Genomic DNA, 25,364 nt, shown 5'->3' with positions numbered 1-25,364 from the left:
TCAAACTAAGAACAGCAGTGATTACTAGAGTACGGTAATAAGTTTTGCCGTTTTGTGGGGCATATTTGAAAAGTGACTGAACGGGGTGGGGAAGGAAAGAGCCTGCTCTTGCATATTTAAGATCTTTATTTGTAACAAACTGAAGCCTCTCCACCCACCCTGAGATTAGATGCACTTCTTCCCTTGCTTCACATTTTCTTCCCATGTGCTGACTTCTGCAGTACAGGCGAGGCTACAGCTTTTGGAGATTACTGTCAGTCAGCAGGAAACTGAAATCTGTTCCAGGCTCATGTTCAGTTGGTTTCTTACCCCTGTAACCAAGACAGACAGTGCTGTAAGCTTGCAGGAACTAGGACTACTGTGCTTCCATCTGTTACTAGCAGGGAATAGAACAAGGCATCTTTATTCTGTGATAGCAGTGTTTTGACTTCTTTCCTTCTCTGTATCATAGGAAGGAATATACATAGTAAATTTCTTAGTAATGTTCATAAGACTAAAAACAGGAACAAGAGTTCCCTGGTCCTAGAATTTGCCAAATGAGGGTCAAAGTGGCATTCCCCTGGCCTTTAGTTTTGTGAATGGTAGCTTCAGTTCAGGAAATAATCAGTAACCTCACAGTGCTGCTGTACTTCCCGTTCTCTTGAGGCATAAAGCAGTGTTCCTATTTTTCCCCAAGAGAAATGGAGGCAAGGGATTAAGTAACTTCTGACATGGGGAACACTTACTAAGTGCCAGGAGTGTAATAGCAATCTGTTATCCCTTCTAGCCGAAGGAGGAGATTTATTCAGTAAAACTCAAAGGAAGCATTTACCTCAAAAATAGCCGCGCTCCTGTCACTCCTTGCAAGGTGGCTTTATCTCCTTCCACTAACAGCATTGCACCTTCCCGCAACCCCTTAGGTAGGTAAAAATGATTTAATATTATTTTCAAGCTATTTGGAAGGCAGGAATGCTTGTCATGAGCAGGCCAATGTTTAAAGTGTAGCTTTCCATGACTACAAACAATTACAAGATTTCCTCAGTTACCAGTTTCTAACAAAGATGCCAGGACAAAATAGGTGAGTTATACCTTGTTTTAGAAGATAGTTTTCTTGCACATTTAGTTTCATGTTTTAAAGAAGGCTATACAACCCCTTAAGGAAGAAAAGGAAAATGTTTTCCTGAAATTACTTCCACTAGTAGCTCTCTTAAATTTAGTATAATCTGCCAAATGACAGCCAGCTGGGTTTGTTAGCAGACAGACTTTATACTCTAAGCTCAGAGTAGGCACAAGGACAGGAAACCCAAAGTTCCTGCTTCTTCAGAGATACTGCAGTTATGAACACACTGCTGAACAGATGAATACGTCACCAGCCCCCACAATGATTAAAACAGAAGTATGAATATCTAGGAAGGGGATGTATCTACCATCTACATGCACATCACTCTCAATTTGCATGTTGCCTGATGGCCAGTGGCTGGACAAATTGGTGCTGCCAGTTTAGTATCTTAACATGGCTCCAGGCATTCAACACACAGTAAGCATTTAATTTGTTCTAATAATCCATTTTCTACAGGGGATGAAAATCCAGCATTAAAATGGTTAGCAAGAATACAATCAGTCTTCCATGCCACAGTTTCATCAGGCTTGTCAGATAGGGGAACCCACACTGAAAGCTAGCAAGGATGCATTTAAAAGGTTTAGAGTGCTACAGCTGTGAGCTCCCTGATTGGGAGCTACTACTCACCAGAACTGGAGGGGTGTTTGGTTCTTCATGATATTGGTGAATTCTTTCTTCTCTTGTCTCCTGTAACAGGAGGATTTAATGAATATGGATTTAGCTGCCCAGGCAGTAAGTTAGGACTTGGAGCCACCCAAGTACCCTGACATTGAGCAGCTTCATAACATTAAACAGAGCAGGTACTTCCCCTTTGAGCAGAACGCTTTGTTTGATGAGACTAATGTATTGAAGGAAGTGGCAACACTGACCTTAGTGGATATGGATTTTTACCCTGTATCACTAGCAGCAACTGCTGCAAGCTGATCAGACAACTCTTGCAAGCCCAACCCTGAAAAGCCCTGAAAGCTTGTTTACATTCAATTCATCTTTTTTTTTTTTTTTTCCCCAACACCACACCTATGTTCTCACCTTTAGAACAAAAACAATGAGGGAGATGGTGGATGCAGATGTCTAAGATGCCCTCTTGGTGAAAGACTGTGTTGAGCCATAGGTTTCCCCTGACTAAATATCTGCTTGTTTGTCTTCAAGTAGGAGCTACACTGAAGAATTTCCTTCTGCTAACAGCTCTGCCATATTTCTTGAGGGTTGCTTCTACTGAACTGAGCAACAGAAGTTAAAGAAACCGAACCAGAAGGATTTGTTGGTAAGGAAACACAGGAACACAGCAGACATTTGGTACAGCACAGAGCTTACTCCCTTCTTTTGCTGTTTCCCCAAGTTATTCACAGGGAGAAGACTGCTTGCTTATCTGGAGACGAGCAAGCTGTCTAAGTGAGCCCCTACAAATTGTCATGTCATTTGAAGTCTAGAAACACATCCTGAACCTCTCTATCTTTTCATTTGTCCTCTTATTCTAAATGCTTCTGCTAGCCCTAGAAAAAAGCTTTTACTGTAAGGAGGAAAGTATTTGGGCTGTTACAAGACATGCACCCTAGAAATTGTGTCCCCAGGAACTGGCTCCAGATTTGGGCTATTCAAGCATTAATTCCTCCTTACATCAGAGGGGTCCATCTTTGTGCTTGATGGTTAGTATATTACTTTCAGCTAAGCTAATACATTTGCTTGATCAGTACTGCAGTACCAGGCAGCTCTCTGCAGGGATACTAGTGCTGAGGTATTTTCTTACACAACAGCCTTGCATACCATCACAGACTCTCCCTGTTCTGATAGTTCTTTCAGATCTTTAAGTCTCCTAAGGTATGTTTAACTGTTTAACTCCAGTCTGCTAGACAGACAAGCAGACCAACAAGCAAGACAACCTATGGCAGAACTTCCCAGAAAGGCACCACATTGTGCGTTACCCATTATTTTTTCTCTAATCTCATGTCAGGTATGAAGCAACAGTATTTCAGGTGCTGCTAAGTTTCAGTCCGTGAAAAATGCTTTGTTCCAACCTAGTAATACTGTGCCCAACTTCTCGTTGGAAGAGCTTTGGAAGGCAGTACAGTATTATTGCCTCACTGGCATTTCCAACTACATAAAGAAGCAGCTGTTAAACATGTTACAGCTTTGTGAAGCCTGGGAAATGCACACTATCATTATACCTCTACCTCTGCCTCCTCCTAACTATGTTAACTCTGGTGTGCTTTACTTACACCCATGTGAGTGCTTTTAAGATCTGGATCCAGGTAGTGGGGGTTGATGTTAAAAGGAACTAAACCCAGAGCCTGGAGGGAAGGTGGATAAACAATTGGCATGTCATTGGTTGTATTGATGCTGATGGTAGCAACATTAGTTCCTGCACTGGATCCCACGTAGGGAATTCCATCCTGAAAGACAAAAGTAGTGATGTAGCATGGAGTATCACAACTGAAGACTGCATTTTACAGCACCTTCCATCAGTCCAGTTCTTCTAGCTTGTGTTGTTTCTAAATTTGAGATGAAAGGGTGAGAGACAAAAGGCAAAGAGCTCAAAATTTGAGGTGGGCTAAAGGTTTCAGGATGTATACAAATCGGGTTTGTACGTGTCAAAGTTGTCAGAAATCCAGCTGCTGGATGTTCTGTGGTCCCAACTCTGTGGTCCCATCACAAGAGAGGAGGGTTTATAAGGTTGTCACTGTAGACGCTGGACTTTGCTATGAGGAGAGGAGGGACTTGCCTGCATTACAGTTAAAGGGAGTTCCATGAACTAGCTATAAACTAGCTCCTGATGAGACTAGATTAGCTGAGGCTGGACACCATGCTGCCACAGCATCAGCTTTAACAGTACTGACTAGTTTAGACTATGGCTGGAATTGGTTCAGGTTTGAATGATGCCATACAGTGTGTACCAAAAGGTTGCTGAGGTCCAGTTAATGCATCAGCCCTGCATACTAGCACTCTTTGTCACATCTATGGCCTTTTGAACTCTTAGACTTGGGAGACTGTACACCTAGACCTGAAGTCCTCTTTCCTCTTTGATGGGAGCTCTGGATTTAACTCCTGATAACACAGAACTAAAATAGTTGCAAGCACCCTTACAGCTCATGGAAAAGACAGCAACCCTTTCCAAGAAGGACTTTTGCTCTGTGTAAAATAGAGTATTGCAGGATCTTTGCATATTCTACCTTGTAGGATTTTCTGATTGGATTGCTGGAGGTAAGGGGAAGCTGCAGTAGTTTGCAGAGGAGTCAATCTGTGTCATCTTTAAGTAATGACAATTTCCCTATCTCTTCTCTAAACATCCAAAACAGATTATTCAAGGATCCAAGGGGGGAGCAAGATAGCCTTGATACCTCACACTTCTGAGGGCTTTCCTACTAGCTACATTCCACATAACTTTAAATCTGTAGGATATGATCTCTGTTCTTACCTACCTCTATATACGTTTCTATATAAGGAACTATGCATTATGGAAGATCCTCTACTGGTCAGAGAACTTTCTGGGTAACTAATTTTTGCTCAGCTGAAGATAGCTGCTTAGTGATCTTCAACCATATCAGGAATGAATTGTTGCCCTGAGTTGTTCCAGAGCCCTCATCTTAGTTCACTAACTGCTTCAGTCTTTCCTCTTTAAGCTGAGAGTCATACAAGGAAAGATTCCATGCAAGCATCTGTACGCTGCTGAACAATTTGTAAAAATAACCTCTCTAGAGAGAATTGGTGCTAGTATAATCAGTTATCCAGACTTCAGTACAGGATCCAAATATTTTCTGGGTTTTTTGGTCCACAAGGTGCATTGAATTTCTGTATAATAAGACAGCCTAGTGACCTTCCTTCTTGGCAGTTGGCCATTTCGAACATACTGTGGCTTGCATAAATCTGCCAGAAGTCATGTAGACTTGCTCAGTTCTACACTGCTGAGCGAACACCTTGCTTCTATTCTCTTCCATGAGTGGCACTTCTTTTCTGTCCTTTATGAGGTTCACCAAGCCAGAAAGGAGCTGCTGCCTTGAAGGGCTCAGTGGTACTTATACCTGACAACTGCAGTCAGGGAGGTACCTAAGGTAATTACACCATTTTCTCATCTCCTATATCGTCTAAGTGGCGTACATGAATGCCAATCTATTTTTAGTTTATTAGCAGACAACCTGCAGCTTGAATACAAAGTGGGCAACACAAAGGAGGCATCTTAACCTGCAAAATAGGGGGTTCTGGACATAAGTTAAACCCTGCACTGCTCTTAAGCAGTATTTTAAATTGAGGGGCTTGTTTCTAGGATACTAAACATCATTGAACGTCCCAAGGTGTTGCAGTCCCATGTCTGGGAAATTGTTCTAGAAGGACAGTTCACTGCCCTTGTCTTACCAGGCTTCAAAGACTAATGACAGCCTAGTTTGGCCACAGGTTTTTGTTCACCACCTTGCAAGGGAGGTCTCAATGTTTCGAGTACGTTAGAGACCAAGATGTAGGATCAGCTTGCGTTTGTCTCAAGAAAAGCTTCCTGCTGTTATGATTTGGCCCGAGCTGTACAGTTGTTACCTCAAGGACTCTCTTCCTGATCTCCTGTATCAAACTGTTGTCGTAGAGAGCTTTCAAGAGACGAAATGTGTTGCCACCTCCTGCAGAAAGAGAGTCCGGCTTATTTAACATGCTTTTACCACTTGCTTTTAATGAAGTCATACAAACCTGCCAGACTCAATGTTTCCTGTGCTCTATTCAGGGTTGTATCCTGCTTTGAACAGCAATAAAGCCAGAAGCTTCAGAGGAATGCTAATTTGGCTGGCCACTGGCTTGTGCACCAAGACACACTTGTAATGCTGACACTGGCTGTCTGGCAGGAGATACTGGTCTGATATCTTGGCATGTGATACTGGAGTACACTCAGTTTGAGCACAGTAGACCTGAATCCCTTAGACCAGATAAAGTGGTGATATAGATTCAAGAATCAAGTTTTTAACTCTGAAATACTGTTAAAATGAATAATTTGAAACTGACTGGAGAAGCAGTTCTGTTGTTAGATCTCACGTACTTCCTTCTTGAGTTACTGTTCCTGGCAGGAACTGAAGTATTGTTTTCTGTAGCTGCTAATGATTGCTAAGCCTGACTCCTTCATTCTTGTCTCTGCAGTGCAAGCTCTGAGCAAGACTAATCCAGTACCCTGTATAAGCCCTCATGAGGTAAGTAAAACTTACCAATAAATATTGCTTCAGATTTCCTTACAGCTTCCACTGGATCACGAGATTCGTGAATGCTGTCCAGCCCATAACCTTAAATGAAAAAATATTTACCTTTGCCAAATCTGTTTAGAGTAGGGATGTAGTACAATACCGCTCCTCTACCCTCCCTGCCGTGTCTCACAGGACAACCAGGGAAACTCCGCAACACCTAGCACAGTGCCATGCAGGGGCCTGTATCCAGCTGTACCAAAGCACAGATTTGCTTTATGGATGTTTGCGCCAGGTCTAAAAGAGCAGAGGATTGCCCTCGGTACGTGTGGGCTGAAGGACAAGTCCTGCTGAGCATTACTACCAGACTAGAAAATAAGAGATGGGAAGGAGCTGTCAGTCTTCAGTCTGGCCAAGGGCCAGAACAGGCTGTGCCATCGTTGCTCTAGCAATTGTAGCGTTAACAACTGATCTGAAAAAAGTGTTTATAATGATGAAGATAGTTGGCTTTAACGAATTTGCCTTGCAGGGAGTCAGCAGAGTAGAGGAAGTGCCAGGAGGCCCCAAAGAAGAGAGACGCTTGGTAGCAGCTGTCCTTCTGCCCGGGCTGGAGCAAAGTGCACTACCCCAGGAAGCAAAGCACCGATCACTGCTATCGTCACGGGCGCAGAGCTGCGCAGCGGGGTCACAGGAGCGCGGTGGTGGTCCTGCAGGCCCCTCCGGAAGGATCTCGGCTTCAAGCTTTGCCGTGCTCCGAGCAAACTGAAGCACCTTCCAGGAACTGTCTCCTTCCCTCGGGAGCAACCGCGGGGCGTGAGCAGAGGCTGAACACGTAGGAGCTGGCACAACCCCTCTCCCCGCGCCGGGCGGCCTTACCCAGGCTCTCAAACCTCTCCCGCGCCCTCCGCGCGTAGCCGTCGCGGTCGTGCAGGGCGTAGGGCACGAAGAGCACCCGGCGGACCTTCCTGCGGGGGGACAGCGACAGAGCCTCAGCGGCGCCCCGCGCCCCCCGCCCGCCCGCCCGGCCCGCTCCCCCGCGCTTACTCCCCGAGGAAGCTCTTGATGTGCTGCTGGCAGTGGCCCAGGTACCCGCCGCCGTGCAGCGTGGAGTTGGAGACCAGCAGCACCCGCCGCGGGCTCCCCATGGCCCGGCCCGGCTCGGCTCGGCCCGGCCCGCCCCTTCCTGCCCGCGCAGCGCCGCGCAGCGCCGCGCCGCGGGGAGGAGCCGCCCGGCCCGGCCATGCTGGACTTCGCCATCTTCGCCGTCACCTTCCTGCTGATCCTGGTGGGCGCCGTGCTCTACCTGTGCCCGGTAATGCGGCGGCGAAGGCGGCCGGCCCGGCGGCGGGCTGCCCCCAGCCCTGCTTCCGCGTCCGCGCAGCGGTGCCGCCGGGAGACCTCCCAGCCGGGAAGCCGTGCGCGCAAGCTGGCTTCAGGCAGGCTCACGCGTTTCCTTTTGCTCTTTAGGCGTCTAGGCAAGCGTCAGGGATCCCTGGCTTGGCCCCGACCGATGAAAAGTAAGTGCTTTCCCGCTTCCTCCTGCTCGCGTCCAGCCGTGGCCGTGGGCGCTGCCCGTGACCAGCCGCCCTCTTTGCGCCCCTCAGGGATGGCAACCTGCCGGACATCACCGCCAGCGGCAGCCTGCACGAGTTCCTCGTCAACCTGCACGAGGTGTACGGCCCGCTCGTCTCTTTCTGGTTTGGAAGACGCCTCGTGGTCAGCCTGGGCTCCATCGATCTCCTGAAACAACACGCCAACCCCAACCGCCTGCGTGAGTGTCCTTTGCCCGCTCTTTGATTTGTTTTTGTTCTTTCTGGCCTTGCCTGGCATCAGGTGTCAGAGGCAGCTGGGGTTTCGTTCTGCGCAGAAGGAGAGTGAGACCTGGTTTGCAGCTGATGTCATCGAGGTGTGTCTCTGGTCCTCCTTATTGGACTTCAGTATCAGCGACCAAGAGTCGCTGCTGTCCAGTGGCCATCAAGAAGTGAGTTCGCTCATGTCTTTTACTTTCTCCTACAGGCAAACGTTCATAAAAAAAAAAAAAAAAAAAAAGCATTGTCCTCATCAGTCACTTAAAGCAGCCAGGCAAAGGTCCTGTGGCGGCTTGAAAAACACTTTAAAAGCAGTTTGAAATACAATTTAAGGCAAGGAATTTTATTAAATTAAGTCTGAGAACAGCTGTGATAGTCTGTGATACCTCCCTTGTGCGGTTCAGTATGAGGGTTTTAAAGTATTGTTTGAAAAAGTCCCTTAACTTTATTTTTTTTTGGGGGGGGGGTGAGGGGGGGGAGGTGGTTTGTAGAATTTTGTGCTGGAAGCCTCTGATGATCTTCCAGGCTGGGAGATGGTCAGTGGTGTTGGTAGCTGAGTTAAGGCTTTCAGTCCTTGGCAAGGTGCAAGGGGTATTTTAGTTTAGGCTGTAAGCCTCTTGGGTGGGTGTTTTGCTTCATAAAGAGATTATAATCAGTTGATTAAGTTAACGTTTGAGTTCAACCTACTGTTTTTCTAGTTTTCATTTTGGGGTTAAATAAAGCATAAGTTGCATACTCCCAAATTGGTATTATAGGCTGCCCTCAGGCATAGGCAGATACTTCAGCATGGTTTCATGCTGGGGTCATGATGGGGAAGTTTCCTCTGTGGTTGCATGACAGACTCAGAAAAATTGGTGATAATCTTAGGAGTAGATGAAGATCAGTGAGATACAGTGGTAGTAGCGCCACTTCAGAAGGTGGACACCAACCCTGAGAGATCTGAGCACACTTGAGTGTGTGTAGGGGAGAGTGAGCAGCCCTTTTTCAGAGCTTAGAGAAGTGGTGACAGGCCCCCGAGCAGACAGGTTCTCTGAAATTTCAGAGGGTATGCAAATATTGGAGAGAAACAAATACAGTGCATGGATTTAAATCTAGGAAGTGAAGTGACCCCGGTACATACAAAGTAGTCTGGCCTACCTCATATTTCCAAGGGTTCAACACATTTTGTAAGGAGGGGGATGAAAGGAAAATGGACTAAATTGTGGTCATACAATAATTCATTGATAATCAACTTTCTAGACAAGGAAAAGTGGGTAGAGATGGGTTTGCGTCTGGGTTTCAGTCCAGCATTTGCTTGGATACCAGTTAGGTCGTTGCTGAAGCTGGAGATAATAATGGGCTATGAGAAGCGTAAGAGGGAGTGAGGCTGGATTGTGTTGGGAAAGGGAAGTGCTGGGCTGAGGAAGGAGGTGAAGTAGTTGGACTCAGCACTCCCACTTGTGTTAGCAGCCTGCGCTGATGGCATTGCGCTGGGACCCCTTGCTAGCACAGGGAAGTGGCACGTCAGAGCGAGGAGCTGGGTTACCCAGAGGGCTAGGGTAGCAGAAATGGGAAGAGGAGGAGCAAGAGTGGGCTGCAGGTATTGTCTGCAGGATGTCGTGCCCATGGAGGAAAAAAAAGGTGCACCGAGTGACATATTTCCTGTAGAGAGATGAAAGTATCTAAGGCTATTGCACAAGGTGCATGTGAGCCCAACTTTGAATCCTCTGTGTAGCCCAGGGCCCCTGTGCTTGGAGGGATGGTTTTGAAAAGAGCAGGTGCGAAGAAGGGCTGCCAGCATGCTGAGAGGAGCGGGGAGCCTGTCCTGCAAAAGGAGCTAGGGAGAGCAAGTTCGGCCCAGCAGAACGAACAGATTAGAGGGGATCTTCAGAAAGGCAGCTACAACAGGCTTAAGAAAGGGGTGTTCTTGTATACTGTATCAAATTCAGGGCTGAAGAAAGCACCGTATTACATCAGTGCTTTCCTTTAGCACTGTTGCTCATTAGAAGTGCTCAGATGAGGAACACCCTTTCTTACTGCTTGTTTTTCCTGAAGTTTTGTCTGAGGTGTAAACAATATACAGCGTTTGAGTGGCTGCAGTAAGAGTGTTCTTATACCTGTTCTTGGTAGGAACTGGTAGGAAGGTTTGAAACTGGCAGTTGCTGGGAGACTCTGGAGTAGAAATCCAGACCTGCGGAAGGTGCGAATGTGGAAAAGGTGGACTAATCCAAGTTTTCCAGAAGCAATGGGTTCAGAGATCCCCATGGAAAACTACTGTGAGTTGATGCAGCCTTTTGAGTTGGGACAAACAACCTGTAAACTGCAAAAGCAGATTTCCTGCCGTCTCCTTCAGAAAATGACTGATGCTCTGTCAGCAGACACGCTTCAGATGGATGTACGTTGAGCGTTAGAGATGGTATTGTTGGTTCTGGCCTTGTTAAGCAGGGCAGCTTTAAAGGTTCTTTCCATTTCTGATGTTCAGTTCTGCTCAGCGTCTGTTTTGTCTATCCAGGGTTTGATCTTTTCCCTGTGTTTATGTGCGACGTTATCCAGGACAGCACTGTGAGGTTCTTGTGAGGAGGGAGAAGGGTTCCTTGCGAGAGGAAGGAACAGTCAAAATTTTGGTATGCTTCACTGAAGGGGTTGAAAATATAACTCTGGAGCTGTTTTCAAGACTAAGGTAAAGCAAGAACTCTGAGGAAGCACAGGCAGCACAGAGCTTGTTCTCTGAGAGGCTGTTTGTGCCTTGTGGAGTTGCAAGTCTCCTGTGGCTTGGGAGAAAGAGCCATCTCCCAAATACTGTGAGGAGAGGGCAGTCCTCAGCAGAGGGCAACCCAGGCTCTGTGGTCCTGAGTTCACAATGCTGAGCACAGCACTGGCATGGGGCTGCCAGTTTGCACTGGGGAGAAAGTAGGAAAAAAAGAGCTCGTTGCTGACCCAACAGTTTTCTTTCACACACACCAGGAGAACCATGCAGTCTCTGCAGAGTGTGGTGCACAGCATCCTCAATGCCTCTGCTTGCCAGATTTGCCATGTGGGCCTTGCCATCAACCACACGCCTTTCTGGCTCCCTCAGTGCTGAGCCACGCTCCGCCAGGGCTGATCAGCACGGGGTCATGGCACGACTAGCAGCAACCACCCCATGGCAAACAAAGTACCTGGAGGGAGGAATTGTCCGCAGCAGTCAGAATCACTCAGCCTGCTCCACATGCAAAGCCACGGGTATCATCTGCCAGGCCTCATGACACATACACATATTCCTTATCATTCAAAGTGGAAAAGAGTCCGAGATGCAGAGCTTTAAAATGTTGGAAGGGATATGATGTGGGAGAAAAGATTTCAGGAGAGTCGACTGTATTCCTGCCTTTGCCCTTGTTAACTGCCTTTGTTTCTTTAGCTGGTAAAGCCCCTGCAGGCATGAATCATCCCTTGTTGGATGTTTGTCCAGTCACATAATGAGACCTTGATCTCAGCTGGGAGTCTTGGACACAACCACGATAGGTAGAGTTGCGTGTGTATCTGGCCCAGCCTCAACATCTTCTAATGCTTCAGAGATTTTGCAGTTTATCTGGGAGAAATAACACGCTGTGATATACAGTGAAAATATCTGTCCTGGGCATCCCCCGCCCCCCCCCCCCCCCCCGATAAACGCTTTGATATAGTTCCTTAATAATTCTGCCAGTTCTGATGAACCCACATAAAAGTTTGCAGGAAGGGAAAAACATACAATGGATTGTGCTTTATTGCACAGTTTTGCATTTGCATTGATTTGTAATATGCTCTGGCAGACTTATTAAATAGAAGCCTTTTGTGGTGAAATTCAGAGGTAAAGATCTAACTGAAGCTATGGATATAGAAGATGGAGGTAATGTGTTTCAGTCTCATTTGTACACTGTTGCAATCGTCTGTGTGTAAGAAAGACAGAAAGTTAAATGATGAGAAGTAGAAAACATTCTGTAACTTAATGGGGCACTGCTTTCTGTAGGACACATACAGTTTCTCTGCTGGAGGCGGTGCTGACTGAGAGGGGTAGATGTTAGTTTGGGAAAAGCTCATCAGCAGGGAGCTCAGTGCTCCTAAGAGAAATCATACAAGAGCAGCGGGATGTCAGATTAGGTTTGCAGAGTTCGTATAGTGAGAAGTGCAGGGAGTAACCTTTGGCTAAGTCTCTGGTGCCAGCTGATGTGTCCTGTATGCACAGCTGTGGCCAGGGCAGGAGGGCACACCAGTTGTCAGGGAGGGGAATGTGCTGGAGGGGCTGCAGGTCAGGCTCGAGCAGAAGGGGAAAGATAGTACCATGCTTACTGCTGTGACCATATTGATGCAACCAGCCTGCAAGCTGGGAACAAGCTTCCAAGGCACTGCTACTAAGAGCTGTGAGAAGAGCTACTTGCTAGAGCTCTGTTGTGCATCCAGGAGGCAAACTTCGCAGAGGGAGTTGATGATGCCCTGACAAAGAGGAGCCGTATGAGGTCCCAACCCACCTGGAGCAAGCGAAGTCTGACACCCTAAAGGGACTGTTCCTGGGGGAAAGGGCCATGCCTTGCGCACAGCCCAGAAATTGCTATGTCCACATAAAGAGGTTGTTGCTTTCACCATTCCTGTGCAGCAGGAATGCCTGACTTTGGAATGTTTTTTTCCTTTATTTGCTTTCAGTGGATCCATTTGAGACAATGCTGAAGTCCTTCTTGAGGTACCAGTCCTGCCTGAATGGGGATACAGGGGAGAGCCACCTGAGGAGAAAGCTGTATGAAAATGGTGTGACCAAGTCCCTACAGAGTAATTTTGCGCTCATCCAGAAGGTGAATAACTTTGCCTTTCTACAGGATAGAAGCTTTCTGTGGCTCCCAGGGGGAAGTTTAATAGGAGTAATCACTAGGATAAAAGGGCTGCATTCAAATTAACCCTGAAATGGTAAGCATCTGAGAGAGAAAGTCCTGATGATGTCTCTCTGTCCGTTCAAACACAATGGGAATATTTGGTTTCTATTAGCTCCAGTGGGTAAGGCAAGGAGTAGGCTTAGTGATGTTTTATGCCAGCACACCAAATGAAGTTAAAGATACTGAAGCATCTGGATTCTAGACTTCTTTCCCAGTACAGGAGGGAGGAGTAAAGAAACAGCTGTTAGGATTACAAAGAGATGAAGTACTGTTCTATTGACTCAGTCCAGCAACCAGAACATGAGGAGTTTCCTGGTCTGGAGCTACTAGTATTAAAGGTTTTTTGTGACAGAAGAAACAAGAGAAAAAGATAGAGCTGTCTTATAGGGGGAAGACCGTGGGGACAGGCAGGAAATTGGAGGCTAAAATGTTGCAGTTCAAGAAAAGAAAGAGCGTAGATTCTTGCTGTAGCCATGAGAGTGTGGTCTGCTTTAGGAGCTGGGTGAGGATGCCTCCAGTTTGGGGTATGTTTCGTAAGCAGCTTACTGAGATCAATACTAACTAATGATTTATTCCCTCTTAAGCTGTCAGAAGAGTTGTTAGCCAAATGGCTCTCCCTTCCTGAGGCCCAACATGTGCCACTCTGCCAGCACATGCTGGGCTTTGCCATGAAGTCTGTCACGCAGATAGCTATGGGCAGCAGCTTTGAAGATGACCGAGAAGTCATCCGATTCCGCAGGAACCATGATGCAGTAAGTGTCATGAGGAGCCAGGAATCCCTCTGCGACATTTTTCCAAGCAAAGAGCATACAGCTTGTATCTGTGTACAGTTTAGCAAGGGTAGCACGAGCTACCACTGACACTTGCACACTGAGCTGAGTGCTCTAGCCATGAGGGCTGTGCCTCAGTTGTCCCAAGCTGATACTGTCAGAAAGATCCTGCTGTTAATCTTGCTATCATTAGACTAAAGTTGAATGCTTCTAAAGGAAATTAGGGGACCCAGACCCAATGGCAGCAAAGAGGTATTTTGTACATACCTTAGTTAAACTCTCCTGGGAATGCCAGTGAAAATTCTCCCTTCTATAACTCTTCTGAAGGCTCTGGGATGTTGTGGAAACAGGAAGACCTGAGGGTGTCCCAAGTTGTGTCCATATTCTAAAGATGATAAATCCGCTGGTGTTTGGGAGAGAAAGAGGCAGTCCCATCTCCCACTCAGGATTCCTATGTCTTTTTTCAGTACAGCAGTAATTACTTTTCATAGCTATTTCATTTCAGGTCTGTTTCAGCTGTAATAACTGGAATAGGGCATGATGTCCTAAAAAGGAGACCAGTTTCATGTTCAAAGGAAATATTTATTATTTTCAGAGGGTGGGGTCGAATGGGGATGGGGATGGGGGGCTGTTTTAATTTTCCTGAATGGCGAAGAATGAAAGGGTCTCAACATTATCTGCCTGTGATGAGTGACAGTGCTTTTTTCTCTGTCCTTTCAGATCTGGTTTGAGATTGGGAAAGGTTTCTTGGATGGCTCACTTGACAAAAACACGACTAGGAAGAAGCTGTATGAAGATGGTAGGTTCCTCCCAGCATCTCAGACTCCCTCCTCCTCCACTCTGATTAACTCATGTAGTTAGCTAGCATATGGAAGCACTTAATTTGCTCAGCTGTTGTGGCTTTCCTGCAGACTTGATCATCTTGCCGTAAGCTACCAGATGCGTCCTCCCCACTCCTGCAGGAGATACTGCTGTTTCACAGCTGAGTGACAAACCTGCTATTGTGCAAGAAGTCTGCTGAACTAGAACTAAGGTCTCTGTAGCCTGGAGACTGGAAAGAATCCTAGAAAGTATTGGAGTATGCTTGCTCCCTTCCTGGTGTCTTCCCTAGCTTTTGACCTGTGTCAGAGGCAAGCAACAGTGCCAGGTGGAGACAGATGGAACTGCTTGTTCTGGCCTGTATGGGCATTCTTACAGACCTCCGTTTGACAAGTTTGCTGCCAGGCAGACCTCAGTCACTCACAGGCTTGAAGTCAGCCATACAGAGGTGCAGCTTCAATGGATATTTCCCGTGTGATAATTTCTGGTGTGATATTCCAAGGTCACCTATGATGAGGAGGTCACCTATGTCCTGTTTTTAAAGTTGTTAATAGTTAATGCTCTTTAGTATTGATTGATGTTAAACAAAAATAATCTGTATATAGAACTGAGCATTTCCTTTTAAATCCTCCAAACCTGATGTTTGTTTCTTTATGTTGCTGGCCCTGTGGGTTTCAGAAGCTTAGACCAAACATTGCCATGCTGAAATAGGCTTCTCCCTTGGTCATTCCAGATCTGTAGTAGCATGACACGCTAGGACACAATTCTACAAACTCCAGCTAGCGAGGCTTGGTGTTTAAGTGCAGTTGGCCTTGCTATGCAGAGAGAATAGGAAGGAAGAAAGGTAGTTTTAAGGTTAAGATGCTGAAGTGGGCCTTGGAAAATCAAGGTTCAGCTCCACCTTATGCCCTATATTTCCTAAATAATCTTGGGTAGGTCATTTAAATCAGGCAGCCAGTGGCATCTCAATCCCTGGCTCCCCCCGATCCCCCAGCAGCTAACAAGAGTCAAGCAGCCAGATACCTTTGAATGTCTGTACTCTGTGCCAAAATTCTCCTACGTTTTCCTACCTTCTTCTCTTTGTCCATGCAGACTCTTTAGCAAAGAACCTTCCTCTTATGCACATATTTGTAGAGCTCCTAGCAAAAAGGGGACTGTCTGTGTTTGGAGGTAACTTAACACTTTAGTAGTTAAAACTGCAGGCCACAGAAGTGATGTTATTTGGGTCACACATTTTTATGTGGGCTGGTTAAACACGTTATCTGACGGTTCAACGCTAGCTGTTATTTGACCTTCTTGTACATCATTTCAGCTCACAAAGTACCTGTCTTGGTTATACCAATAAGATCGGCTTAATTTTTTTTAGGGGACCTGTCATATTCTGTTCATGTGTTTTCAACTAAATTGAAAATACTACCTTCCAAATTTATACTAACATGCTCGGCACAAAGGCTGCTTCTGTAGGTGAGCCCAGCAGCAGCAGCTGGTCTGGAAATCTGCTTGGGGAGATGGATTCAGTCCTCTGCAGCTCTCAGGATGACCAAGTTTTAAAATAATCATTTCTCTGTGTGTCCCAAGCTCTGATGGAGATGGAATCCACCTTAAGGAAAGTCACAAAGGAGCGCCGAGGCAGATCATTCAACAGGCATGTCCTTGTAGACAACTTACTGCAGGGGAACCTCAGTGACCAGCAGGTCTGTGCAGCTGTTATGTCATTACAAAGTAATGGAGTTTTTCTAGATCAGCAGCTAATTACATTGTAGCCCTTGATTAATTCGCATTTTTGTTTCTTGTCCAGATTTCTTACTGAAACAGGGTTTCTCTTTGGTTCTTTTTCCATTCCTCCAGTCCTTAATTGTATTAGATTTTGGTAGCTTTCTTTGTCTCTGCTTTGTCACTCTTCTTCATAAACTAGAAATATATTAGTATTAAGCATCTGTCTCAAGTGCCATTTCTGTGAAAGTACTGCAGAGAGTTCAGTCCACTCCTTCTAGGTTTTCTGCTCTCTGCACCAAAGGGATTTCATGTGCTCAAGTGGATGATGTGCTACTTCTCTTTAATCCTTACAGTCTTACGGACTTCATTCCCTGAACCAGATTTTATTTCCTAGATTCTGGAAGATACAATGATTTTCTCCTTGGCGGGATGCGTAATCACTGCTAACTGTAAGTACCGAATGCAGGTAGCTTTCCATCCTCAAATTCAGCTATCTAAAAATGAATGTGATGACATGGAACTTATTTTAGGCTAGAAGAAAACGATATTCATCATCTTGTTACTCCTGAGCTACAAGTGTATTGAGACAGCCATTTTTACAGCAGGCTCTTGACACAGCCTCACAGGTAGCGAATTGAAGTTAAGCTAGGGTTGACAACTTACCCAGTCTTTCAGTGAACCTTAGAATTTAGTCCTGCTGCTTTTCACCTGCGCTCTCACTCCAGCCAACTGCTGCTAAACTTGGTGAAAGAACACCAGAAGATGCAAGGCACAAAGATCACGACCTAAAATAGCTTCTGGCATTTGGGAGGGGAATTATAGCAGAATGCTGATATTTTACTGGCTGCTTTGGATTTCTGGGGGATAGGTATGTTCTGTGTCTGAAAGACTTTCAAAGGGGCTACTTTGGGTTTTGTACAAAGATTATGGACAAAGCAAATGAAAACATGAACTGGAGCTGCGTAAACGCTCTGGTAACAGAGGAATGATTTGAACTTAATCCACTGATTATCAGGCCCCATATCTTAGCCGTGAGGCTGGGATTCCAACGAAACCTCCCGGGTGCAGAGAATGTCCTCTCCAAGTACCCAGGAGAACTATTATTTTTTAGGGGGATTGACTCCTTGGTATTTCCAGTTAGTTCTCATAAATAGACAATTTGGAGTGGTAGAAACATTTGCTTGTAGCTTTAGGGAAACAGTATCCTACACACTTATTTCATATGTAAGGTTTCTTTCTCATTCTGCTATTGAAGATGTCTCTTGAGCACCTTACAAAAGAGATGTAGGAGAAACAAGTGCTGACCGACTTGGTGGAGAGAGTGGTAGTGGTGTTGTCCTTCCCCGTCAGGAGCCCAGGTATTGGCTCTATGGAGCACTTGTCTGACGTGTGCTGAGGAAACCTGTAAATAAGGGAATTTTCTAATAATCTGGACAAACCAGCCCTTCAGTTGAATGGCTGATCTGGTAACTCTTGTCCCACAGAGGGAATGGTTGCTACAGTGTCACAGGTGTTTGATGGAAAAGAGAAACACCGTGGCTGACCTTTTGCTAGGCTGTATGATTTGTTCCCCAGAGCTGCGAGGCTCACAGCTCATTCTCCTACAGAGCTTTGTTTTGATTCCTTCCCCAGTGTGCACCTGGGCAGTCTATTTCCTGACAACCTCTGAAGACGTCCAGCAGAATCTCTACAAGGAGGTGGACCATGTTCTGGGGAAGGGACCAATTACACCTGAAAAGATCGAGCAGCTCAGGTGGGTTCCTTGGAAGGAGTGGGAGAGGGAGGTTATCTCATGAGATGGGGACAGAAGCTACATGTGTTGGAGGCTAATACCAGCCTAAACTGAGCCAAGAGAGGGCATCCAAAAGCTACTCTATTTTCTTCTGGAAACGATCAAATCGCAGGATGACTTGCAGCACAGACCAAATCTCTTCTGTAGGGTTCCAAACAGGTGGACCAGGCTGCACCCTTCTGGGTGTGTGGAATGAACTCCTTAGGTTCATATGCAGGGGAAGCGAGCACAGAGTCATTGCCCTGGCTGCTTCTCTGTGCCAAGATAAACCCAGGAGTGTGTCTCCCCTTGGCATATATATATATGTGTGTGTGTATGTGTGTGTGTAAATATATATATATATATGTGTGTGTGTGTGTAAAATATATATATACATACACATACAGAGAGTATATACGTGCACAGAATGTATGTGCATATACACCTACATATATATATATGGCAGATATATATACTAGCTACTTAATAATTTTAACCCTTGGGTTAGGATCTCAGGAAGGAAGTCATGAGGACATGGAGTTCCTGTTGATCCTTGTATAGACTACAGACCAAGGATGAGAACTGGTACTTTTGTGGATAACATTCGTTTTTCGTACCAGTAGTGGCTGCTCTCAGTTACTTTCCCCCAGAGTTTCAAAAAGAAAATGATGAAAAATCTGGATTTTTCACTGATGTTTGCATATACCACAGAGATAGGCTTGGAGCTGCTGTTAGGAGAAGTAAACTTACTGGGTTTATGTCTTAGTTTTCCAAAAGTAGAAGTAATCCTAGCAAGTTTAACAGGTTGATTAATGTTAGAGGAATTCAAAAAGAAAGCATGGAAGAAACTTTCTGAAGGGCCACAGAACTAGGGTGATGACTGGTGAGTAGCATGCCTTTATTTTTGGTGCATATGTTGACCAACTGGGTAAATTTTATACTTGGGCTAGTGTTAGGGCTTCAGTAAAGCAGTACAGTGTGTGGGGAGGGTTCTTCTGGTTTTTGCATGGGGAGGTGTCTAGGAAAAGGGCTGGTGTGTTTTGTGTTTATGCCTTTTTAGCAAGGTTAGTTTGGTTTAAAATCTGAAAAAGGCAGACTGAATAGAAATTTTAAAAAACTCTGAAAGCTCATAACCAAATGTTATAACTAAACTGACCAAGACTTGCTGGTTGCAGATACTGTCGACAAGTCCTATGTGAGACAGTGCGGACGGCAAAACTTACTCCTATTGCTGCACAGCTGCAGGAGCTGGAGGGCAGAGTTGACCAACATACTATCCCAAAAGAGGTCAGTCAGTATTGGGAGCATCAGGCAACTCTCCCTTCCTGGAAGGGAACTTGCTGTTTGTTCTTCTATCATAGTTCTTCTAGTGGAGGAGAGAGGCAGAAAAACATGTCTTTTGACACGGTTTAATCTGAGCAGCTGGTCTGTCGTCTGACAGTACCATTTAACTGGAAGTTTGCCATACTGTTCCTCTGTGGAGAGGCTCTGGGAACTGGTATTCTCTTCCTGAGCATTCTCTTCTGCTTTTGGGTCCATCAGGGGTGAATCATCTTTTGAAGAGGTCTCTGGACTCCCTGTGCATAAAAGAGCTTGATTTCAGCTGATCACATCATCCATATTTCCCAAACAGAACGATACCTTCCACTACAGAAAATTCAAGGAGTCCGTACATGCCTGCCAGTAAGAGTGGGGTAATGGGATCAGGCCCTCTCTAACCACCAGGGGTTGCAGCATGGGCCTTGGAAGATAAAATCCTAACCCATGGGCATGGAATATAGAAATCAGTGAATGAATACAGCATATTATCATTATAGGCATTTTGAAACCAGTAGTTAAATATGAGTGGTTCAAAGAATAATCCTTCTCCAGCAGGGCAGTCCAGAGGTTCCTTTAACTGTGCATTTCTTCCCACTCTGACATATGTGTCCTAATTTGCTTTGTAGACGCTTGTGCTTTATGCTCTTGGTGTGATGCTGCAGGATAGTTCATCTTGGCCTTCACCATACAAGTACGTAGAATTAGGATTTTTATTACAACTAATTCTTTTCCTTTCTTAATTAATATTATTTGGATCTTAATTCCATGAACAGCCGGTCTGGCTGCAGGATCCACCTTAGGCAGATTTCAGAGATGAAAGGGAGTCTGTAAGAAAATCTATTTATGAAAATCTTGATTTGTTTGTCTGCATAGCGGGGATTTTGTGATTTTGTGGCACTTTAGGCTGTGATCCTTCCAAGCTCCAGTGTGTGTGTGTTATAGTTTAACGACAGATATATATATATTTTTTTTTGCACATACACAATACTTCCCTGGCAAATGCTCAGAAATTCTTTTTAAGGTGTTCTATGAGAGAAAGACTTGATTTGGATGGTTTTAGAATCATTGCCTCTCACCATGAAAAATGGTGCAAGGGAGGAAATGTCAGTCAGAAGCCTGAGTTTTTCAGGGGAAAGGAAATGCTATCTTATTACTTCTATCTGTGAAAACAAAACTGAATCTAGGCTTGGAGGTTGAAGAAAAAAAAATTGCTGTAGCTTACTGTGGCCTCCAGGTGGCAAGTATCAGCATTTGTCTGATTTTGCTTAGGCTAGGGAAAAAAAAAATGTGGTTCAGCTATTCTAGAAAAATGGAAGAGGCAGCTGTGATCTAGGAGAAAGAAAAGAGCCCTGAGAACAGCATTTGTCATCTCCTGCAAACGTAGCTCTTGCAGAAGGTTCAGGCACTGATGTGCTGATCTGCAAGCATCTTGCCAGGAATTGCCCACAAGGATGGGATGTGCACTGTGTTTGAGGTGGATTCACTGGGGCCTCCTGCGGGGCACAGGAAAGGCCTGCTGTGAGCACAGCCTCTCTGTTCTGAGGAGGAGGAAGGTGGAGGTTATGGCTGAGCCAGGAACAGGTGTGTTTGTGTGTGTGTGTGACAGAGACAAGAGATCAGCACTTCATGGTCCTTCCACCCACCTGCTGTACAAAAACACTGTGTATACCTGTTTGTCCTCCATCATTTTTTGTGGGTTTTTTTTTGTTTGTGTGTTTGTTTTTTCCTAGACAGCTGCATTTTCTTACTTGTTAGAACATCTGTAATTTGCCATGTCAGTTCAGCAGGAATACAGACTGGATGCTGTCTCTACTGAGGGTCAGCACCAACATGCCCTTTGGCTTTAATAGAAGCAGGGCTACAGTTGTTGGGTGTTCAGGCAGGAAGCCAAAGGCTCGAAGTAATAAGTGGAAGGATTTAGCGCAAAATGAAAAGGAACTGCCTTACAGCCATCAAATTGCCTCTTTTTCTCTTCTGTAATGCCTTGTGTTTAAATTGACCGGTATTTTATTAGTCTCCTTTTGGTTACTTGATTATGGGAATCTTATTTCAACTCATGCCAGTCCTGGATAATAGTTTTTTCACAGCCTCCACCAACCTAATGCTGGAAGCCACTTTTCTCACTTGAGTGAGTCACCAGCTTCCCTCCACCAGCACATCCACATCCACACACCAGCTGCTTAACAAGGAGGGTGAGGGGCAAGGAGGAGGAGGAAATATTTTTGGAAGCAAGAAAGAGGGAGGCAAATCAGATTGCATGGGCACTGGAGGAAGAGAGGGCAGGTAGCAGCATCAGCTCAGCTGTGTACTCAAGCTAAATAGCCAGTGTTGAGAGGTAATGCTCTTTAGTTCCAGCCCTATTTCACACTGATTCAGTTACTCAGCTTTTGAACTAAGCTGGGACACAGCTGGCCAGCTTGGAACATAGATGGAGTGAATTGAAAATTGCCTTCACATATGTTTGTGGATTTACCTAGCATGATTTAGATGGAAGAGGCATTGGATTGATGCTGCTAGTAAATTAGTGAGATTCTGTCTTTCACTGCCAGTTTCTTATGTGTGCAAGTGTGTCCAAGGGAACGGTCCTGTAGCTGCACAGAAAGCCTCACTGCATTTTCTCTTTCTTAGATTTGACCCAGAGAGATTCAATGAGGAATCAGCCATGAAAAATCTCTCCATGTTGGGCTTTTCAGGAAGCCAAGAGTGCCCGGAGTTAAGGTGAGCGTAAGGAAAGAGGTCTGTGTGTGTGTGTGTGTCTGCGGCAGAGGGGAGAGAAGATCATTTCAGCCTATTCCTGTTACTGCTGAGACAATCTGTCCAAGCTGGCAAATGTCCTTTGGCAGATTTACATCATAGCTGTTTTTTTATTCTCATTCTTCTCCTACCTCCTCCCTTAGGTTTGCCTATATGGTGGCTACAGTTCTGCTGAGTGTTCTGGTGAGGAAACTGTACCTCCACCCGGTGAAAGGACAAGTCATGGAGACCAAGTATGAGCTGGTAACCTCACCAAAGGAGGAGGCCTGGATAACGGTGTCTAAGAGAAGTTAAGAGCAAGCAAAACAAAGGGCTGAACGTGCCAGCAGTGAAGTTCTGAGCAAGGGCTTTAGAGGGAAGCGTGCTGGCAGCACAGTAACTCAGTCAAGGCATTTTACATCCATGTTTTGTTACCTTCTTGTTCTTAACAACACCCCCTACTTGGGTACTTTTTCTAACTCAACCAATGGTCGCATTAAAGTAGATTTAATCTATGTGCCTTTTTTATGCTTGCTTTGGGGGTCTCTAGCTATACCCTTGCAAAGGAAGCAATAAAACCTTGCAGTGGTTTCTCAATGAACTGTGAGGTGCTACCTAATCACAGAGCAGGCTCCTGGTTAGATCAGCACCTGTCCAACAGCAGCCAGAGCTGGATAGGAGACTGTGCCATGGGGATTGCTTCTTTTTGGATCCCAGCTAGAAAGACCTTGGAGGCACAAGGACAAAGTCTTTTTCTAAATTTAGGTATTTTTATTCTAAGTGTCTTTCCTTCCCTTCAGCTACAGCTATAACTGTCAAAAGGAGCAGATATATCTTGTGAAAAGTGTATAAGAGTGTGTGAGAGAGAGAAATGAGAGAAATAAAGTGGGGTGAGAATAGCACCACCAGCTCTTGCTGTGTAGTCTTGCCATGCTGTGGGGTTGTAGGAGAAAGGATGACTGAGAAATGTTCATAAACTAGGAGGAATAAAATTGGTTTGGCCCCTGAGAAAACAGAAGCGTTAGTAATAATATAATGAAATGAAATAAAACCACAGAACAAAGCCGTAAGAAAAGCATTCTCCATCCTGGCAGTTCTGAGGGCAGTGTCTAATTTAATCAGCATCAGAAATGACGACAGATGCTTGCAAATCATTCAGCACTGGGTCAGCATGAAACTGATCATGCAATACTGGAAATGGAGAGTGCTGATTGTTTTTAGGGCTCTGAATTAATGTACTCAATAACTTAAAAGCCTCTCAAAGAAATCTTCCTCCTCCTGCAAAACTGGTGCCAGCCAAAGCAGGTTTACATGCCACATGTTCACATGCCCTTCCCTGCTTCTTTCACTCTTGTTTGGCTGGAATAGCCAGCTCCTGAAAGATTTTTCGTACCCCTCTGAGTGGCTTGTGAGGCAGGAACCTCTTATCCCTTTGTCTCAGTACTGTTACCATCCCACCTCATTTCAGGTGTTGCTCTTTTCTCTTATACAAGATTGTCCTTCACCTGATTGTGATGAGTCTTTTCCTCATTGCCTGACTCCTCTGTTAGGTCAAGTTTCTCGCTCCCTTCCCACCCAAAAGCTGTGTGGTGCGAGCTGTCAGCTCTTCAGAGTTAGCATCTGATGCCAGTCTCTATGGGCATCAGACAAAGAAACTTTTGCTCTTGGGTTTAATGTGTCAGTTCTGCTTTTGGCAGAGCTGTGGAGATTCAGAGCCCCACAGTGCAGTGCATGTTAGAAGAAAGGCAGCACGGAGATGCTCTTCTACTGTTTTTTGTCTGCTGGGCAGATGAGGAAGGTTGCACAGTTTAGCTTGCTGCCTCTCTCTTGCATTGATTTTTATAGTGAACTACGAGAAAGCACTTGCTATTCTGACCTCCATTTAACTGAAGGTTGGTCATGTCCCCAGATGGCAATTCATGTTAAGCTTTGCTTCACTGCTTATGCAAAACGCCTATTTTTCTTGAAGATTGCAGATGTTTCCTAGACCTTCTGGAGTAATCAGTGTGGTAAAGGATTTTACTTTAAAGCATCCTTTGCAGAGGAGGCAAAACGGAAGTGAAGTTACTGCATTCTCAGGAAAAAATTATAGGATAGTGCTGTCCCTGCTAAGAACTAGGGTAGGAATAGCTGACTTTATCATATAATGGAGTGACTAAGATCTGTTTTCTTGTAGCCATGTGGTAGGAGTGAAGCTTCAGACACCAAGAAGCCTTTTCAAAAGCAATTGTCCAGACTTCTGTTACACTGTTTCTCTGGCTTGTTTGAATTGCACCTGCAAACTACCTTGCAGCAGTTATTTACCAATTACAAGAATAAAAAATTAGAATAATTCCATGTAATTTATTATGAACTCTGTCAGTCTGCACAGATATCGCATCCCATGAGACTGCACTTGCAACCCAGGCCAGTAGCCAAACCTATGCTACAGGAGCTCATGACTGGTGTGAGAGAAGAACGTACTGGGGAAAGCCAATGATTAGTTTGTGTTTGCTCAAAAGTGCTGTTTTGAAAAGACGTCAGTTAAGGAAATGTGTTGAGCACTGAAAGAAATGAGGGGAGTAGGGATGGCCAGTGAGGATGGATCTCTCAAACATTTGTTATGCACTGCTTGCAGTGGCACTGGGGTCATGGCCACGTTGCTTGCCAAAGTCCGTAAGCTCCCATTCTTTCCTCTTTTTATTATTGGTCATTTCAAACACAGTAAGTTTCAAGATTTAATGCAACACTTTTCAGCCCAGCTGCAGCTCCTTTTCTTATGCAGCAAAGCTGCTTTTCTTTGTGGGAATACCCATGATTCAGAGCTTCCTCATGAAGTCTTAATATATTTCTATTGCAAGCTGAAATACAAGTTTTGTCTCATTTCTCCACTCCCCTGTGTGGAGAGTTAGCTGAACTTTTGGCCCTAAGGAGGGCTTGTGTGGATTCAATGTGTCCCCCTCCTCCTTTGTGTTTATCCATCTGCCCTTTCTCCTATTCTCACAGGAAGTAACTTCTGTGCCCGTGGGGTCTGTTCAGCTGCACCTGACAGACACAGGGGTTTGAAATCTCAAATGTTAGCTTCCTACAAATTTTATGAAAAAAAAGATGACTGGGCATAGGAAAGGGAGTTTGTATTGGAGGTATCACAAGACTGCAGCCAGAGCCAATGCACTGTTAGATGCCAGCCTATGAAAAAGCCTTAGTCAGAGCCTGCATCATAGCAAGCAACAGATTAACCAGTCTCAGAAGTCTGGTCGGTAGAGAATGGGGTTTTGTCAGTACTGCTGCTCATAGACCATGCACTAAGGACACTTCCCAGGCCCAGAGATCCCTTCTGGCC

The 25,364-nt window shown here is 45.2% G+C and overlaps 2 protein-coding genes across 4 annotated transcripts; one reads left to right on the top strand and one right to left on the bottom strand.

The window, feature by feature from the left end:
- Positions 1 to 108: 108 nt before the first annotated feature.
- Positions 109 to 7,420, bottom strand: LOC134141978 (alpha-aspartyl dipeptidase-like). Its single transcript, XM_062578626.1, has 8 exons — positions 7,291 to 7,420; positions 7,123 to 7,211; positions 6,274 to 6,348; positions 5,621 to 5,700; positions 3,316 to 3,489; positions 1,727 to 1,786; positions 812 to 894; positions 109 to 311 (listed from the first exon to the last, which is right to left on the bottom strand). Exons 1-8 carry the CDS (start codon positions 7,389 to 7,391, stop codon positions 233 to 235), a joined length of 741 nt encoding a protein of 246 aa, XP_062434610.1. The 5' UTR covers positions 7,392 to 7,420; the 3' UTR covers positions 109 to 232.
- A 51-nt stretch (positions 7,421 to 7,471) lies between these two features.
- Positions 7,472 to 24,384, top strand: LOC134141977 (cytochrome P450 20A1). 3 transcript variants are annotated; one of them, XM_062578624.1, is made up of 13 exons: positions 7,472 to 7,531; positions 7,714 to 7,763; positions 7,851 to 8,017; positions 12,690 to 12,835; positions 13,498 to 13,665; positions 14,404 to 14,482; positions 16,081 to 16,196; positions 16,613 to 16,667; positions 17,851 to 17,971; positions 19,165 to 19,276; positions 19,936 to 20,000; positions 21,938 to 22,027; positions 22,207 to 24,384. In XM_062578624.1, the coding sequence occupies exons 1-13, from the start codon at positions 7,487 to 7,489 to the stop codon at positions 22,355 to 22,357; spliced, it is 1,365 nt and encodes a 454-aa protein (XP_062434608.1). In that variant the 5' UTR covers positions 7,472 to 7,486; the 3' UTR covers positions 22,358 to 24,384. The 3 variants fall into 3 exon arrangements, with proteins under 3 accessions (XP_062434608.1, XP_062434607.1, XP_062434609.1); XM_062578623.1 differs by having other exon boundaries at positions 7,476 to 7,558; XM_062578625.1 differs by lacking the exons at positions 7,472 to 7,531; positions 7,714 to 7,763; positions 7,851 to 8,017 and adding an exon at positions 8,048 to 8,227.
- The last annotated feature ends 980 nt before the right edge of the window (positions 24,385 to 25,364 follow it).

This window comes from Rhea pennata, chromosome 6 (genome assembly GCF_028389875.1).
Source record: "Rhea pennata isolate bPtePen1 chromosome 6, bPtePen1.pri, whole genome shotgun sequence".
NCBI lineage: Eukaryota > Metazoa > Chordata > Aves > Rheiformes > Rheidae > Rhea > Rhea pennata.
The sequence above is the reverse complement of the archived record's forward strand: the minus strand, read 5'-3'. Positions and strand labels throughout refer to the sequence as shown.

What these genes read in the sequence shown, in the direction of transcription:
- LOC134141978 (XM_062578626.1), bottom strand. Translation starts at nt 7,391, where the DNA reads ATGGGGAGCCCGCGGCGGGTGCTGCTGGTCTCCAACTCCACGCTGCAC. An exon ending in ATCTGAAGCAATATTTATTG is followed by an intron (nt 5,701 to 6,273) that starts GTAAGTTTTACT and finishes CTCTTTCTGCAG; the next exon opens with GAGGTGGCAACACATTTCGT. An exon ending in GGAGCGCGGCTATTTTTGAG is followed by an intron (nt 312 to 811) that starts GTAAATGCTTCC and finishes TCTTGGTTACAG; the next exon opens with GGGTAAGAAACCAACTGAAC.
- LOC134141977 (XM_062578623.1), top strand. Translation starts at nt 7,487, where the DNA reads ATGCTGGACTTCGCCATCTTCGCCGTCACCTTCCTGCTGATCCTGGTG. An exon ending in ATTTTGCGCTCATCCAGAAG is followed by an intron (nt 12,836 to 13,497) that starts GTGAATAACTTT and finishes TTCCCTCTTAAG; the next exon opens with CTGTCAGAAGAGTTGTTAGC. An exon ending in GAAAAGATCGAGCAGCTCAG is followed by an intron (nt 17,972 to 19,164) that starts GTGGGTTCCTTG and finishes TGCTGGTTGCAG; the next exon opens with ATACTGTCGACAAGTCCTAT.